The 18,045-nt window shown below is 46.6% G+C and overlaps 1 protein-coding gene across 1 annotated transcript in view; it reads right to left on the bottom strand.

The window, feature by feature from the left end:
- Positions 1-18,045, bottom strand: part of SDK1 (sidekick cell adhesion molecule 1) — a 227,774-nt gene that overhangs the window by 32,245 nt on the left and 177,484 nt on the right. The window contains exons 24-25 of the mRNA XM_054993345.1: positions 12,559-12,720; positions 11,049-11,174 (exon numbers count right to left, since the gene is read on the bottom strand). Coding sequence (XP_054849320.1) covers positions 11,049-11,174; positions 12,559-12,720 — 288 coding nt within the window. The remainder of the gene's footprint in view (positions 1-11,048; positions 11,175-12,558; positions 12,721-18,045) is intronic.

Raw genomic sequence — 18,045 nt, 5'->3', positions numbered from 1 at the left:
TTTCTCCATTGAGAATAATGGCTGTATAAAGCCAGGACTCTTTGATCTATCCAAACATGATCAGAGAATTTTTCCTGGACTCAGAGCTGGATCTAGGGGAGGGGCAGGGTGGTCACCTGACCCGGGCAGCGGGTCAGCCTCTTTGTAACTGAGGCGGCCGCACAGGCCTCTTCCCCAGCAAATAGGTGCTCATGTGTGCCTGGCTCACCCGCTTGTGTTGTTGCTGTCTCTGGTGACGCTGAGGTGAGAAGAGCTCGAGGCGTCCCAAAAGGTGGAAAGGCACAGAAAGCATGTGCGTGTGGAGGGGGAAGGGAAGGGCTCTGCCACCACTGCGCTAGCAGGCACCTCCAATTGCTCAGCAGGCCTGGAGCTTTGCCTCCTTCATTTGGCCCGGGCTTTGGTGCCTTGGGGGGGGGGGGGTTGTGGTGTGCTCTTCCTCTCACTCCGTCCCACAGGCAGTTGCTGTGAAGAGAGTTTCTTAAGGGTCGCAGCGCCCCCCCCCCCCGAGGCCCTGCCAAGGCAGCATGTTGGACGCCTGCTTCTCTGCTTGCGCTAGGGTCGCCAGCTCCAAGTTGAAATTCCTGGAGATCTGGGGGGTGGGGGTGAAACCTGGACAAACCTGGAGAATATGGGGTTTGGGGAGGGAAACGACCTTGGCATGGCATAATTCCATAGAATCCACCCCCCAAAGTAGCCATTTTCTCCAGGTGAACTGATCTCTGTGGCCTGGAGACTAGTTGTAATTCCAGGAGATCTCCAGCCACTACCTGGCAGCTGGCAACCCTAGCTTGCCCTGCAAGTACCTCAGGTGGACCTGTAGGGTGCAGAGCTCTGAAAGTGCTTCCATGAGTTCAGCACTTGGCCTTGGCCTGGCCAAAAATGCGCATTCCTCACATTGAGGAAATTGCCAGAATTCAGAGCAAAAGTGTACCATCCCCTAGGTACGTCCCACTTCAATATTCCCTCATCTCTCTCAGGCGTGACAGTGCAAGCCTAAAAACACTTTCCTGTGAATGAGCCCCACTGAAGAAAGTGGGACCCGTTTAGGATTGATCCCTGATCCCCTCTCCCCTTTCCCCCTTTTGATTCTCAGCTGATCTCAGTATTTTGTGCTCTCGCCACTAAAATGTGGGATGTACTAAAAGGAATGACAGGATTGCCCATTGGAAATAATGGGAGAGGTTTAGGGCTGCCAGACCCCCGGTGGGGGCAGGGGATCCCCCACCCCACCCCCACCCTCCCACCCCCGCCCCCACCTACCTGGCCAGCGGGGTGGGCGTGCACCTTCAATGCGCGCCCCCCTGCGGTGCTGCGCGCCCCCACATACAGCAGCAGCCAGGATCAGACCTGTTTTGGCCTGGATCAGGGCCCCTGTGGAGCGTGGGAGCATTCCTGCGCTCCGCAAGGGCCCACAACGGACCCAATCCACGCCAAAACGGGCTCGATCCACGCCAAAACGGGTGTAGTAGACGGGCTCCAGGACTACAACGAAAGACCCCTGAGTGGAATGACAGCCCCTGGGTGCTATAATGTATTTCAATGGAACCCAAGCAAGTAAATTGGCATTCCTGGTTCCCATTATTTCCAATGGGTCTTCAAGCATTTCCCATTATTTCCAATGGGCAATCCTGTCATTCCTTTTAGTACATCCCCCTTCAGGAGGTGGAGAGAGCTACTCATCAATTAAAGGAGCTGGCTTAATTTTGCTGCTCAGGTATTCTAGAACTGTGTTTTTCTATGCTATTTTATCTGTTTTTTCTCCTAAGGACATGATGCCCTAGCAAGAGAGTTTACTTTTCTTGTATCTCTGCTTTGTATCTGCTGTGGATTCTTTTGGGTGTCAAAAACTTGCCTTGGCTAACCAATAAATGTTATTTTTCTAGGATAAAGAATTTGAATATACTTTCTTTATTTGGGTAGTGGGCTTCCTTTGTTGGAGTTTAAGTTTCCCCATCATAGTGAGTTCCCTACCACATTTGTCTTACCAGAATATTGACAGCTTGAGCTTGCAATAACTCAGGTCCCTTCACTTGCTCCTCTCCCTTCCATGATTTTTGGCCATGGAACGACTCTCATCAGGCCTCTGGGTTCCTTAAAGTCCGTCTTCCTAATATCTAACATGCATGTCTGCCTACGAACTCCCTTAGCTCCACACAACAAAAGGGATTCTAGGAGGAATGCTTAGCTAATGATGGACAAGATAATGTAAACGTGTTATAATTAATAGAAGTCAATGCAATTTATGCTGTTGTTTAAAAGATATCTATATTAAAAACATTGATCATATACATATATATAAAGAAAAAAATAAGGGGGCGCCATTTTTAAATTTTGCCCCCCCCCCAAAAAAATACGTAGATCTGGTCCTGTCTGGACATCCCGCTCAAGACTTTTAGTCAAGGAGCTTTAATCAGATTAAAGGAAAGGAAGGAATCCTGGATTCCAGATCCGAATTTCCCAGATTTTTTGGCTTGCTCTGGGACAGTCAAATAGAATTTTTCACATACTCCACCCCCGTCCTTGATTCTGTCCTGCTGAGGTTAGATCGATCCATGCAGAAGAATGAGGTTGGAATACAGTGGTAGCATGGATCTTGTTTGGGGGATATTTGGGATATTGTTTTTGAATGGACTACTATCTCTTCCTCCGCTATTCTAGTTTTTGGCAGGATGATTTTGAAAAGAAGGGCTATTAATCAATTGCACCCCTCCAATAATCTAAATTGATATTGCCTTCTTTGTTATCTTTAGATTTTACCAGCTCTTTCTGCTTTCTGATGCCTGAGAAACATTTGATGGGAGATATCAGGGAAACTTCATCTACACAAGGCATGTGCTCTGCTATGGAGCTAACACCCTCTCGGCTGGGTGAGGTTGGCAGATTTTGGGTAACCATTAAAGGGCATCAAAGAGCTAGTTAGTTTAATCACATGTTGGTTTGCCATTGGGATACAAGATCTCTTAGACCAGTGATACTCAGTGGCTTGAGAGCCACATGTGGCTCTTCAGCACGCCACCTGTGCCTCTTCGGAGCAGGTGCCCCTTTCCTAACATGGCACCTGCTCCATGTTTCAGGAAAGTAGACAAGACTTGTGGTCAGCAGGTGGTTCTCACCTTGAAACAGCTACTTCAGGTAAACTGCAAGCCTCCCCAAGGTGCCAGTCTCATGCCAGGGATGGGAGTAAATATGTATCTTTTGGCCGATGGGTTTATGCAAGGGAGACCTCCAAAGAAGACCGGGGTCACTATGCAGAAGCAGGCAACGGCAAATCACCTTTTGCTTTGAAAACCCCTGGAGGGGTTTCCATAAGCTGGCTATGACTTGAGGGCACTTTCAACCACACAACTGCAAATGTGGCTCTCTGCAAGAGGAGCAGACGGTCTCTTCTCTGATACTGCAACACATGGATAATGGCTGCACCCAGGACGTACGTTTAAACCGCCTTTTTGCGGGGTGAGGATTTCTGGGTGATGTATTCCGGCTTTTATTCTAATACTCTAACATTAGTTGATTGATTGATTGATTGATTGATTGGTTAAATTTGTAGTTTGCTCTCCCTGCCAATGAGTTCAGAGTGGATGACATCAGGGTTTCATTTACATTAAAAAGTTGTACATTAAAATCACAATAAATAAACAGGTCAGTCATAAAAACAATCCTAGATGGCGGCCCATTTTCCCCAGCCCCTGGTAAAACATTTCCATGGGATGGGAGGTGAAGAACAGCAGTGGTCTCACTCATGGAAAACCGGGGTGGGGTCTCATTATCCCCCCAACAAGAGACAGGCAAGAAGCTCACCCCTGACTAGTACTTTCCATACACGACATCCATTGAAACGGCTTCCCCTCCTTGAAAATGTTTCTTCAAAAATACTTCCCTCCCCCCTTAATATACTGAGAAGCCAATTGCTTTAATGGGATCCCGGGAAAAAAGAGAGAGAGGCGCCTGTTGGTATTTCACAGAGATCCTCCACAGGCCGCGCTGGCGTTTCTCACTCTGGTGCTTGCATGCCAAAACTAATAAATTAATTGGTTATTAGTACAGAGACAGGCAAAGTTTGCAGTGTGAAATTGCGCAACCCCCCCAACAGAGGTGCAGTTACTCCCCATCAGTTCTTGGTTAATGTACTGTGAGCTGCAGGCCAGCTGGCTGCGGGTTACACGAGGATTGCTCTCAATTGCTTTCTTTGCTTCAGAAACATCTGTCCCTTCCCTTCCTATCGCCTTGATTCGGCATGCGGTTTTGGAAAAGGGTGGAAAACATCGACCCTAAAAGGAAAAATTGCTTCCTTGAAAGGAAAAAGAAGAAAACGACAGCCTTGGGAGACTCCTGCTATTATGACTGCTTCGCTGGTTCCTAACCCATCCTCACTTGCTGTTGATAAGGGATGGTGGGGCGGGGGGCGGGGGGGGAGCACTACCTCTTTGTCTAACCCCTTTGAGTCTTCCTGCAAGATTCTAGGCTGTGCACTAGGAATTGCCACAGAAGGCAAACACTGGCCCCTCTCTCATGCCTCTGATGCACTCCAGGGTTTATGCATGCGTTTTATCCCTCGGAGGTGGCTGGCTGGCACTTGGAGTTGCAGGTGTTAGAACAGATGCAGTCCCAGCACAAAATGTGTGATTTCACGGGCAATTAATCAGGTGCTCTGGGCCGAATCAAATTGTCAGTCAACAAACACAGCCTTCTGGGCCCCGATGGTCCAGGCTGGTAGCAATCGCCTGCTGGCACGTTAGGAAAAGGGCTGGATAGAAGCAGGGCCACCCGATAGCTCTGAACCGCTACAAGCGAGTCTTTACACCGAGCTCTGTGTGATAGTATTTTTGCCCTAATCACACGCCAGTCAATGAGGGCAGCGGAGAAGCAAAAGGTTTCTCCTGTGCAGGGCCCGACAAGAACCAAATTAAAATGTTAATTTATTTTTAAGGAGAAAAGGTTGAGGTTCTGGCACAGACTTAACGAAAGGACGAGGAAGCAAAGGCCGCGGCTGACAAACTGTCAACACTGCTGCCTGCCTCCAAAGGACAGAAGAAAGGGAGAAATCCCCCTGTGGCAGGGATTGTCCAGGCAGCCACAGACTTCACTTTGAATTTATTGACTTTAGCTGGTTTGTGTCCATGTTTAGGACAGAATAAATGGAAACTATAAAAACGCTACTCAAAAGAGCAGAAAGGGAAATGGTGAGACGTTGCTCTTTGGGAGCTTGAGAAAACACAGTCCTCACAGAGGCAAAGAATGACGGGTGAACGGAAGAATAGGAGAAATCCCTTTCCCTTCAAATGCCAGTATCCATGGAGGTATCGAAGTTCTTTGAACGGCCCCATTTTTGCTGTCAAGCAGATGTGCTGAGGTGGAACGTCTGGTGGAAAGGTGGAGGTGGCTCTGGATCAGTCCATTACATTTTTATCCTGCTGTTCTTTCAAGTTACTCAGGGAGGCATACATGGTTCTCACTTCCACTATTTTATCCCCAGAACAACCTTGTAAGGTAGGTAAGTTGAGGCAGAGAGTGTGACCGGCCCAAAGTCCTCCAGGAGGCTTTAAAACAGAGTGGGGATTAGAGCTGGGGTCTCCTGAAGGCCCAGTCAGACCATCTAACCTACCGATCCCTGACATAGTGCCTGTGTGCAGGCCTGCTGATGGGTTGTAATCATGACTGAAATTTCAAGAACATTTCCTTGGCAGCAAGCTCGGTGTGGTAGAGGAGCCCTTTATTTGGAGACGTTGCAGTAGTACTGTAGTTACGGTAGTACTGCACCCCTAGCGGCTGGGAGTACCTTTGGGGATGAATGGGATGAAGGGTGATGAAGAAGAAGGGCACATTGCCCTCCTTTCCCCTTTCCTCACTGCTGGGGGGAAGGGGGTCGATAGCCTCCCCTCTGCCGCTCAGAAGTCTGAGCCTTGCAATCCTCCCACAAGAAAATCACGGCATACTTCATGATCCATTCTTATTTGGGCTTTCTGACACTTGGTGGCAGAAAGGAGTTAATGCTGGTAGGACTATCACTCCAGGTTAGTACTGGTTCCTCCAGTCAGGTCCACGAGAACGGGCTCTGCTTTGGTTCATAGTGTCTCAGTGGCTGCACGTGCCCTACAGAGCAAGATTCTTGAGAATGTGAGGAAGACCCTTGTAGAGCGGATGTGATTTTGATAGTTCATTAAGTACAGGACATGCTCTGCTTCCTTCTACCTGTATTTTTGTAATCTGAAATTTGACGCAAGCTGCTTTGAGTCCCGCTGGTTGGGAGAAAAGTGAGGTATAAATGTTTTAAATCAATAATATTGATTTATTTTTAATCCCTTCATCTGGCTACTTCATGGCCTTTATATATTGTCACATATACAGACTCTGCAACTGGGAATGCTAAAATTCAACACAAAGCAAGCTGAGCTTAAAAGGAGTTAAACCAGAAGAAGAACCCCTCAAAAATGAGAAACATATGGAATATCTGCCAGGAGGAGACACGGCAAGCAGGGTGAACGAACACCTATTTCATGGAGTATTTGCAATTCTAGGGCTGAGAGGCACAACAGGAGTGGGGGAGAGCAGGGAGAGAAGATGCAGCATTTAATGCTTAGGGTAATGAGGCCTGTAATAGATGACAGCTGAGATGCGAAACCCTAACGTAACAGTCAGTTGTTTAAATATTGACAATGTGCTTATTACTCTTTCCATTTGCTTATTACGATGCCTTGGTTGTGGAAACAGATACACAGAGCTCCTACCTCCCTGGCTTTAAATGTGAAGTTGGCTGTGCTACTCAGGGGTCGGTGGAGAGCCCTTTCAAAGGTCACCAACAGCACTGCATTGTTGTCCAACCGCCAAAGGTGCCGCACATAATCTCCAGCTTTGTATGAAACAATGACTCGGGGGAAGAGAATTAACCTCTTCTCTTGCTGAGCTCTGAATCTGATGAGCAAAATCCTTCCAGTAGGCAGGAAAAATAATACCTAGCAGGATACAGGGTGTTTTAATGAGGCTGAAGCATGTGTGAAATAAGCTGGCATCCCAATTACTATCCTCCCCTTTGCCCGCATCACATTTCACGCACTCTGCAGATTCCACCCCAACGAAGAATAGGAATCCTAGCACACAAATAGCCCCATTCATTTGTTACGGTGGCATGAATAGGATTAAAATAATCTGCAGTGGAATTAAACGACTCAGTTATTAGACCCAGTGAGCAGAAGCAGCGAGGGGCTGGCATCTTCCGGTGGAGGGGGATCAGGCTGCACAAAGCGAGGCTAATGCAGCCAAAAGCTTTCTCAGAGGGATCCTCTCAACCATCCACCAGGGCCCCAGTCCGCTGCATACTGCTGGATGCAGCAAGAAAAAGTGTGACAATATTCTACAGGGGACACAGCGTAGCAGTGCCTGATGAGGCGGCCCTGACAGTGGCTGCAGCCACACGGATGCTTTGCGACACCTTGACTCTCAACCTGGAGTGGTGTTTTTCAGAGCATCCATGATCCATGTGCATCATCCTCCAATTGTCTGCTTTCTAGAGTTTCCTCTGTATTGCTCCGATCTTTCCCACATGTGCTTTGCTCCGACCTGTCATGGAAAATTTTGATCCAGACAGGTTTTCATATCATGTGGATGGGAAGGTTTTAAGTTCCCACTCACATCAGCACCATGTTACAGTCCCTCACGGCCACCATTTCCCCCACGGCCCAACCTGAAGGCTTAAAACAAAAAAGAGCTTTTCTAGTGTTTTATAATAATAATATTCAATTTATACACCGCCCTTCAGGACAACTTAACGCCCACTCAGAGCGGTTTATGAAGTATGTTATTATTATCCCCACAATCATCACCCTGTGAGGTGGGCGGGGCTGAGAGAGCCCTGAGAGAGCTGTGACTGACCCAACATCATCCAGCTGGCTTCAAGCAGTGGGGAATCAAACCCAGCTCTCCAGATTAGAGTCCTGCCACTCTTTAACACTATAGTAACTGTTGACTTTAAGAAAAACTGGCAAAAAGCCATTCAGTGGCATGCAGGAGGGGGGACTAGCAGCCACAAGAAGATGACCAAAGAAAGTATGGAGAAAACTTCCATGTGGGTGCTCCATTGCTTCTAAAATGCCTCTCCATTCCCAAAAGCAATGAATACACAACCAGGTATGGTCTTACTAATTGTAGGGTCTGGGCAAACTCCAGAATGTGGTCCCAGAATCCCTGCCACCACCCGCTCCCAGGGCCAAGTAAAGAGTGGCCCTTGCCCAAAATGAGGTGGGTGAGAGCTGTGGGCGAACCCACCTGCCCAAACCCCTGATGGAACAGGTTGAGCGTGCTCTTCTCCCCCCCACCCCCCACCCCGGCCAGGTCCTTGTATGGAGGAGAGGTAGGGTTGTAGGAGGTCAAAGCCCCTCCCAGTGTGGGGACATTGCCCGTCACCCCTGTTGCCCATTGGCTAAGACCACCCCTGCCCACACCACAGAATCTTCATTGGGTGGATGCAGTTAATGCAAATCTGCCTAAATTAAGGGTTGCTTGACATAGATTGGTCTGCTAACTGCATGAGCCTGCCCTTTCGTACGGCCCAGCTCTAATGATATCAGGGCCAGCCAAGGGCATTTTGGTTCCTAGGAAAGAAAACTCAGATGGCAATCTCCCCCTCGTAAAAGAACTACGTAACACACACTGATAAGTACGGAACTCAGTCTTGTTTGAACAAACAAATCTCATTAGAACAAACAGGAGATACACAAGAGCTTGTTATTTCAATTGGGTTTGCACAGGAGAACGTCCTGGTGCACTGTGCCCCACGAGTCATCTCTGTCTCTTACTCTGCCATGTTTAATGGCACCAGGGCTTTTTTTCAGGGGGAACGCGGGGGAACGGAGTTCCGGAACCTCTTGAAAATGGTCACATGGCTGGTGGCCCCGCCCCCTGATCTCCAGACAGAGGGGAGTTGGCGCGGAGGGCAATCTAAACTCCCCTCTGTCTGGAGATCAGGGGGCGGGGCCACCAGCCATGTGACCATTTTCTCCGAGGGCAACCCACTGAGTTCCACCACCTTTTTTCCTAGAAAAAAAGCCCTGAATGGCACCCAGAATATAGACCCCTCCCTGTCACATGGGGCAACTGTCTCTGAGTACAGCCAAAATAATTTTGTATGTCATAGAGAAAATGTGGAGGGCTCCTTCTCTAGAGAACTGAAAACACGAGAAAGAATCTTCTGGTGTCTCTCCCAAGAGCACAGCATCTGCAAAATGTCTTTCATTGTGTATAATGGATGTCCCGTCCCTCGATACCCCTTGTTTTATTCAAATCGTTCATTTATTTAAACGGGTGAAAAAGGTGGTTATAAGCTTCAGTGATCTTGTTTCGCCTTGTAACTGTGATCCTTGAACAATAAGCACATTTCATTAACTTTGTTGTGAAAATTGAGGCTGCGTTGTGGAAATTAGGGGAAGGTAATGGAGTAACAGAGATGAGCACCAGAATGGAAAAACTTCTGTCCTCAGCAAGAATCCGAATTTGTAGCTTAGCAGCTCATTTATCTGAGTGACATGGGGGAACAGGCAGAACACTTTGGGAGTTCCAGCACATGGCAGTTAGCAGGGAGAATTTTTGCGGCAGGGGCGATGCATAATGGATACAAAAGGTATTCAGATACGTAAGAACAGTTAATGACCATCAGGGCCTGCTCCAAGATGCTGATTTGGGGAAGGCTGAAGATCAGAGCACATACTTTGCATGCAGAAAGTTTCAAGTCCTTTTAAAATCCCAAGTCCTTGGAGGCTCTTTAGTCTTCGCCTAAAGATTATCAGGGAGTGGGTATGTCTACGCTTGAGATCCTAGGGAACTGCCATAAATCAGAATAAATACTGAACTAGATGGCATTATGCATTTTCATGCATTCAGATAAAGGGTCAGAAGAGATTACAATACAAAGGAATGGATCTTTTGTTGAGAAAGGAATCCCTTGCTGCTTAAGGGCAACCAACAGGGAATTTCTGGTAGAAGTAGCTCCACCAGAGTGCTGGAAAACAGGTCCATCCGAAAGCTAGGGTTGCTACTTCCAGGTTAGGAAAGTTCCTGGAAATTTGAAGGTGCAGCAGCCAGGGAAGGGCAGGGTTTGGGGAAGGGAAGGACCTCAGCAGGGTCTAATGCCATACAGCGCAGCCTCCAAAGCAGCCATTTTTTCCAAGGGAACTGATCTTTGTAGCCGGAGATCCATGGTAATTCTGGGAAATCTCCAGATCCCATCTGAAAGCTGGCAACCCTACCAAGAACACAGAGGCCCAAGCATGTGAGCCACCATTGAGAAGTCTGCTGGCCTCAGCAGAAGTGGATAGGACTGGATCCTTTCAGACCTGCCATGTTCCAGATAAACATGCAGTATGAATCACAGAGAGTGGCGGACACATGGCCTCCAGCAAACAAGCAGGGAGCTGAAATATTTACTCTTACAGCAGCCTTGAGCAACCCAAAATAGCCAGCACACTTGGAAGTGTGACTGACCCAGCTGCTCTCCTACAGCAGGAAGGGCTAATTCCTGGGGCCAACACCCAGCTTTCTTTCAGGTTGGCCAGAGGAGCTGCTCCACCAAGCCGTTATAGCTGGAGAAAAGCCTGAAGAAACCTCCTTCCCACTTCTGCCACGACACCAGGGCCGATTCCAGATGGCCTTCTGCAATCCGAAACGTCGCGCGTCGTCGCGCGGAAAACTCGAAATATCGTGTTTTCTCGCGTGAGTTTTGCGCGACCTCGCGCAAAACTCGCGCGAGAAAACGCAGTATTTCGCGTTTTCCGCGCGACGACGCGCAACGTTTCAGATTGCAGAGGGCCGTCTGGAATCGGCCCAGGGAAGGAATCAAGGTCTACAAAGAATGAAAGAGGAAATCCTCCAGATCCCAACATTTTGGGAATATTGAGATATGCCCCTTTCTGCTTAATCTTTGTCTGGTAGAGCCCGCAACTCTATTTTCTGAACAAAAACTCCTTGATGGTCTTTAGGTTCTACTTTCTCACAGGTCATTCAGTACCTTAAGAAACCCAGGTTTGGAAGGCCAGGCACAAATGTTCTGAATAAATAAATACCTGAAGGTCTGGTTTCTATGACGTAGCCAGTGGTCGGTGCATTTCCCGAAACTCCCTCCGTCCAGTACAAAGTCAGGCCAGAGGTTGATTTCGAAACTAGAATGTGCTGAGGAGATCCCGGAGATCCTGTTGGAGTGAAAACCGTAGCAGCAAAGATGCACGGGTGAACGAGCCTTTCTCCTTTATATTATGCACTCTCGTTACCTCAGAGATGCCGGACCAAAAATATCCAGAAACTGACAGTGGAAAGAGCCATCTCTTGTGAAAAGATAAGCTCCTTTCTTGGGAAGCCCTGCCCTGGGGCTAAACTCCTGACTGAACCCCACTTCCATGTATATACAGACTAAGCCGCGTCATCCCGATTTCCTCAGCAGCACTGTGCCCGAGAGGCCGACTTTATTTAAAGACTATTTTAGCACGCATCTCAGACTGACCATCTTCTCCTTCCCAGTCAGGCTTTGTGGAGCATAACCAGGAGGACTGAAGAAAGCATCAACTTCCAGAGGACAACCTTGTTCTTATTGTAAGAAACCAGGGCCATTTCCGGACGGCCTACCTGCCTCCAGAACGTCGCACCATCTTGCGGGGTTCTCGCACGAGTTTTGCGACGTCGCGCAAAACTCATGCGAGAACCCCGCAAGATGGCGCGACGTTCCGGAGGCAGGTAAGCCGTCCGGAAATGGCCCAGCTGTCTGGCTGGGCAACCCAGATAGTGTCAGCATCTTTACCTGCTGCCTGCCCCTGTCCTTGTGCGCCGTGCAAGGATCAGGTGTGCTTGCAATGTGAATCAGATTTCCTGTACTGTGAATCAGTGACTAGCTAAATGCTGATGAGTCAAAAGCAAAATTGCCAAGTGTCTTCTTCTGTTACGGCTCCTGTGCTTTTAAGAGCTACACAATAACCCGATTATTGACTGATGTTTTCCCAGTACAGAGACAAAGGCCATTTCCACACCACTTACCTTCATCCGGAACGCTGCGGAACATTGCAAAAAAAACGCGGAAGTTAGCATCTTCTCGCACAAGTTTTGCACGATGTCAGTAAGTAGTGTGGAAGGTAAGTAGTGTAGAAACGGCCAAAGTGCCAACAAGAAGAGCTGAGTTATTAAATTTTAGCTATCATGCAGCGCTTAAAAGCAGAAGAGCCCTGTCAGAGAGGAAGTCATAGTTAACAGAACAGCTCAAGTCTCACCTCAGGTTCAGAAAAGCAACTCTGGGTGCAAAGGAAGAGAACTAATGCCACATTTGCATAATTTATACCAGTCACAGAGTTTGGCTTTCTTGGTGCAGAATCTTAATTTCTTTTGACATGCAAACCGCAGCTATGAGCAAAAGGGTTGTGGCTTCTTCCACAGAGACCCTGGGCAGGCGTTGCTGCCTGTTAAGAAAGCCACCAAATCGTGCTTTGCTAGTTAATTCTTCCTTGGGTGTGAAAATGCACTCAGAGTGCCTTTCTTTGCTGCTGGGTTAATGCAATTGACTGTTTCATCCCCTTGTGGCATCTTCCTTACCCTCTGCTGGCCCTGCTGTGACATTGGCTTGCAGCTCAGGTCCGTAGGCAATGGTCCTGGCCTGCGCGCGGAACAAATACGTAATTCCCTTGGTGAGATCTCGGATTTTCAGCCAGTGCTGCCAATTCCCCTTGATGTCAACAGTCACCACTTTGCTCACCCCTGGAACAGATGCAAAATGAAGATAAGGCGTATTAACACTATATTTAAAAAAAAACCCCACAAAACTAAACCTAACAAGCAGCTGAGCTGAGCAACAGAGCTTATCGAGTCTAGATTACCAGCAAAATTATCCAGCAGTTTGCTACGAAAGTATTTCTTACAATTAGTGGGGATTTAAGTAGTGATAATGGCCAATTTTCAGCACAGATAAGTGTAATTAGACTTTAAGCTTGATAAGTGGGCACTGACAAGGGAGAAAAAAAGCCTTACCGTGCAACAGGGAAATTACCAAGAGGCTGCAGGACTTCCTCACTAATTGCACTGAGACGGGAGGAAAAGGTGAGCGTGGGGGGTTGTGAAAGGACAGCTCTTCTTACACCCCAGTTTCTCCCATGGCGCCTGCATGCCAATCATTCTGACAAACGGCTCCAGGGAAAAATACGCAGAACCAAGCCTCTATTGACCTAAGCCTCATCCGTTTACAGCAAGGCAACTTTGAATCTAAGTCTTTAACATTTCAGATGAGATTCATTTTTTATTCACTTTGCAAACATGAAACAGCCAAGAGATTCCCACGTACATACAGGGAAACTATTTAGAGATGAAATCATTTCAAAAGAAAATTATCCATTTGGATAACTCAAATTGATGTTCTTCAGATTTTTAAAAAAAATTTTTTGGATGCTACCAATTATAGAGAAGCTGTTGGATTTAAGATTGTAAAGGGGCGTGGGCCGCATTACAAGAAAGCATTACAAGCAGGGATTTTTTTTCTGGGAAAAGAGGTGGTGGAACTCAAGACCACACAATGACGTCACTTTGGGTCAGCTGGAACAAGGCGGGCGTTTTTTAAAGTTTGAATTGCCCTGGGCGAAAATGGTCACATGGCTGGTGGCCCCGCCCCCTGATTTCCAGACAGAAGGGAGTTGAGATTGCCCTCCATGCTGCTCTGTGGCATGGAGGGCAATCTAAACTCCCCTCTGTCTGGAGATTGGGGGGGGCGGAGCCACCGGCCATGTGACCATTTTTAAGAGGTGCCAGAACGCTGTTCCACTGCATTCCCATTGAAAAAAAGCCCTGATTACAAGAAATGTAAAGGTTGAATGAAACACAGAATGAGACACTGTACTGGGAGGTCTGTCTGTGAATGCATTTTTTTGTCTTAAAAGGTAACAGAGGAAGGAGGAGGAATTTGGATCAGGCCTGCAGTGTGGGGAAGGGGTTAATCCTTCTGCCTGCACCATTTTCCCTGTGCAAATCACAATCCCCCCCTACACACACCGATAGTGCTGTCAGCCACACATAGGGTACCTGTCTGTTATCTATATTCCATTTTTATCTTGCCATTCCTCTGTTGATTTCAGGGTAGTGTCCATGATTTTGCCTCTTCCTGTTTTATGCTCACAGCACCCCTGTGAGTGAGGGTTGTGCTGAGTGTGTCTGACCAGGTCCAAGGTCCACTCAGCAGCTTTCACGGGAGATTTACATTCAAATCTTAGCCCAGCACTCACATGGCTTCTTTAGTGGCATAAACTAGCAGCCCCGGAAGGGTCACTTGCACTGGGGGACTGTGAATGAAGAAGGGTCAGTCCTCTCTCAGGTTGGATTTGCCTGTGGCTACATTTAAACTTTAAAATGCCCCCATCACAGGTGGTCTGTTTTCAAATCTCCTGCTCTCACGAGTGGTTTAGCCTTGAGAGATAGCAGGATGGATCAGACCAAAGGTTGTGTTGAGTCCAGCAGTCTGTTTCCGTCGGCAGCCAATCTCACGCATTTAAGGATTCCTATGTTTAGTTAAATGTACTTGTAGGGACTGGAAATGTGGCTTTGGGGCTCAGGGCTAGAGGCAATGGCTTCATTGCAGATACCGGCTTGGCATTCAGAAGTCTCATATTCAATCTTAAGTGTCCGTAGTGAGAAAGAAGAGCAGGGAGTGGGTGATGGGAAAGACGTCCACCTGAGACCCTGGAGAGCTGGGGGCCATTCATAGAAGACAAGGCTGCTGCCTTTGATAGTTCAAGGTCTGACTCAGCATAAGTGTTCAGCTATCAATTTTTCTTAATTATCTTCCTTGTCTCTTTTGTTAACATGTAGCTTTGATCTGCTGTTTTAAACCTACAGTGAATAAATTGTGAGAAAAGTATTTCCTCTCTCCCTTTTGAAACAGCTGCTCATACTACGTTTGCCTTTGTGGCTGCTGCATGCTGTTTGCAGGGAAATATGAGCCACAGATCTCTTCCTAGGATTATCTAGCCATTCATTCAGAGCCCCAAAGGCACCAGTGGGAAGGTGCTCTTCAGAGCACACGGCATCTGTCATTCAGCTCTTCAGTTTATGAATAAGGTAGGCAAGGTAAAGGCAGTCCCCTGTGCAAGCACTGAGTCATTACTAGACCCATGGGGGGACGTCGCATCACTATGTTTTCTTGGCAGACTTTTTGTTACGGGGTGGTTTGCCATTGCCTTCCCCAGTCATCTACGCTTTACCCCCAGGCAACTGGGTACTCATTTTACCGACCTTGGAAGGATGGAAGGCTGAGTCAACCTTGAGCCGGCTACCTGCACCCGGCTTCTGCCAGGATCGAACTCAGGTCGTGAGCAGAGCTTGGGCTGCAGTACTGCCGCTTACCACTCTGTGCCACAGGGCTCTTATGTGAATAAGGTATATTAAAGATATTTATCTGAACTTTTTATTGGCTAAATCTAAACAATAGAAGTTTGGGAAGCAGTTCAGTTCAAAAATTCCTGCTAATTTCTGTTTTAAGTCCCAAAACGTCTTTCACTCTTCAACAAAAAACCCAGTGTTAGAAAATTATACTGGGCAGCATGCGCTATTTCTAGGGGAGGGATGAGTTCATTTCTCAGAATCTGCACTAGAAGAGTTCCCGCTGTTGCCAGAAGGCCTTTTGGGTATCAGATACTCCAGCCAGGTGTGACCTCTGGACATACCCACAGTACTGTCTGTGTTTTTACAAAGTGGATTCTGAGTAGGACTCTGCTCTGGGGGCATTGGTTAGTGAACCAGTACCTCTGATAGCTTTGGAAATGTTTTCATAGTTGTGTTCTATTATATTTAATTAAAGTGGATTTACATTTTGAATCTGTCAACATTACTCTAGAAACCGAACCTTGTCCTCGGGACTCCAAGTGAGAGTAATCAATTGCTGTGACTTTCTTTCAAGTAGGATTTAGGTCAACATATCTTAGGCATCGCCTTCTCCTAGTAGATCCTGTAGGACAGGTAACAAGCCAGTTGCTGTCCCTCCCCATGTCTCCTAATAAATACGATCATTAACACTCTTCATGCCCACTCTCTCGCCAGTGGTGAATGATAAAGGTCATTTTCTTCTCCAGCTTTTATTTAGCAGCAGAATTTTTTTCAGCACAAAAGGCACGGAAATTCAAGGTGCAAAGATAGTTTCCTTGTTTTCCTTACAGAGGGGGAGAAATCTAGAATAAAATACTGGTGATCGATCTTTTCATTCATTTGAATTGCCAGGAATTGGTTACTTGGACATTAAGTCAAAGCTGAGCGTCTAGACCAGAAACATAAAACGAACATTACATATATTAACTAAAGTCATCCGGCCCACCTTTTAATCGTTCTCAGATTTACAGTGAGAATGATTCTACATTAATTGGCAGACAGACAATCCATTCTTTCTCTGCCGATATTTTGGTAAATTAATCACACTGTTGCGGCTTCCTGTCAATGGGGCAAGATTAAGCCTAGAGTTTAATCCTAGAGTGAAGAAAGCATACACACAGCTGAAAGAAAGCCTAGGGCCATCAAGTTGCTGACTCGAGAAGACAGAGGCTGAAAAAAGGAGTACTGAAGAGAGAAAATAACAGATAGGAAAATTAGGCCAACATCTTTTAGAGATCATTCTCTGGAAAAAAAAATTGTACCAAAGGAAAACACAGGTATATGTGAACTAAGATTATAAGGAGAGGCAGGGTAGGTAATTTGGAGTCCATCGCCTGTATAGCATGGCCTCGGATGAAAGTATCTTAGGAACCCCCTTCTCCCTACATACTTAGGTCCGTCTGATGGATCCCAGCTTCAGGCACCTTCACATTTGAAGTTAGCCTGGGAGCCGCACAATAAAGCAAAAATTTTACTCTCTATTCAGCAAATTAAGAAACACTAACACACAAACACATGGAACTGCCTTAATCAGAGGCCAGTCTGTCAAGATCAGATTTTTCTGACTGGCAGCACCTCTCCGAGTCTTTCATATCACCTCTTACTTGACTTTTAAATGGAGATGCTGAGGATTGAACCCGGACCCTTGTGCCTGCCAAGCAGACACTCTGCTGCTGAGCCACAGCCCGTCCCTATAAAATGTATACTAATTTTCTTTTGGAACAAGAGCTTCATCCTATCGACATTATGCATTTAAACACACATCTTTGTTACACCTTCCTCAAAAAACCATGGAAATTGTAGTTGTATGAGTTAGATTAACTACCACAATGTACCACGTAAATATTTCTTGGGTTTAATTTGTATTGAATTCCAGCCTTCAAAACAAGAGAGGGTGTGTGTGTGTGTGGTGTGTGTGTGTATGGAGGAGGGTTAAACCACCTGCACCTTCTACAGAGGATGTTTGGACCATGACAACCAACTTAGCTATCACCTTTAAACCAGATCACCAGAAATTTGCCGCTTACAGTTGCCCACCAAAACAAACAATGTAACCGTCACCTACTAACTAATATAACACTAAAAGATACTTGACAAAGTTCTATGCAAAAATACAAAATTTACTAGTACATAAAGTGAACTCTAAGTGGGCAATAAAGCAAATTCTGTTTAAACAAGCATGGTAGAACGTATATCACACCCTCACCTCAACAAAAAAGGGGGGGGGGAAACATTCAAACCAATCCCCGATATCTACAAAGCCAATACAATTATAATAGGGCTGGAAAGCCTCTACAGAAATTCATCCAAGTACCAGTATACTTTTTACAGAATACACACGTATGTCGCCAGAATCGCTGGTCAATAAGAATTTGATTTGTGAACTGTAATAAACATATTCAAATTGTAACCGCAACGGGTCATCTAGCAAGAGGTCCCGTTTCCGGTTTCCCCTTCTTCAGAGCAGTTACAAATCCAGCAAATCAAAGCAATTCATACTCCACATCTAACATAGTTATGGCTCGCTCACCGGCGTATGTATGAGGTGAGGGTGTGATATACGTTCTACCATGCTTGTTTAAACAGAATTTGCTTTATTGCCCACTTAGAGTTCACTTTATGTACTAGTAAATTTTGTATTTTTGCATAGAACTGTGTCAAGTATCTTTTAGTGTTATA

Source organism: Eublepharis macularius, chromosome 12 (assembly GCF_028583425.1).
Source record: "Eublepharis macularius isolate TG4126 chromosome 12, MPM_Emac_v1.0, whole genome shotgun sequence".
NCBI classification, from domain to species: Eukaryota; Metazoa; Chordata; class Lepidosauria; order Squamata; family Eublepharidae; genus Eublepharis; species Eublepharis macularius.
This window is presented reverse-complemented; position numbering and strand designations above follow the sequence as displayed.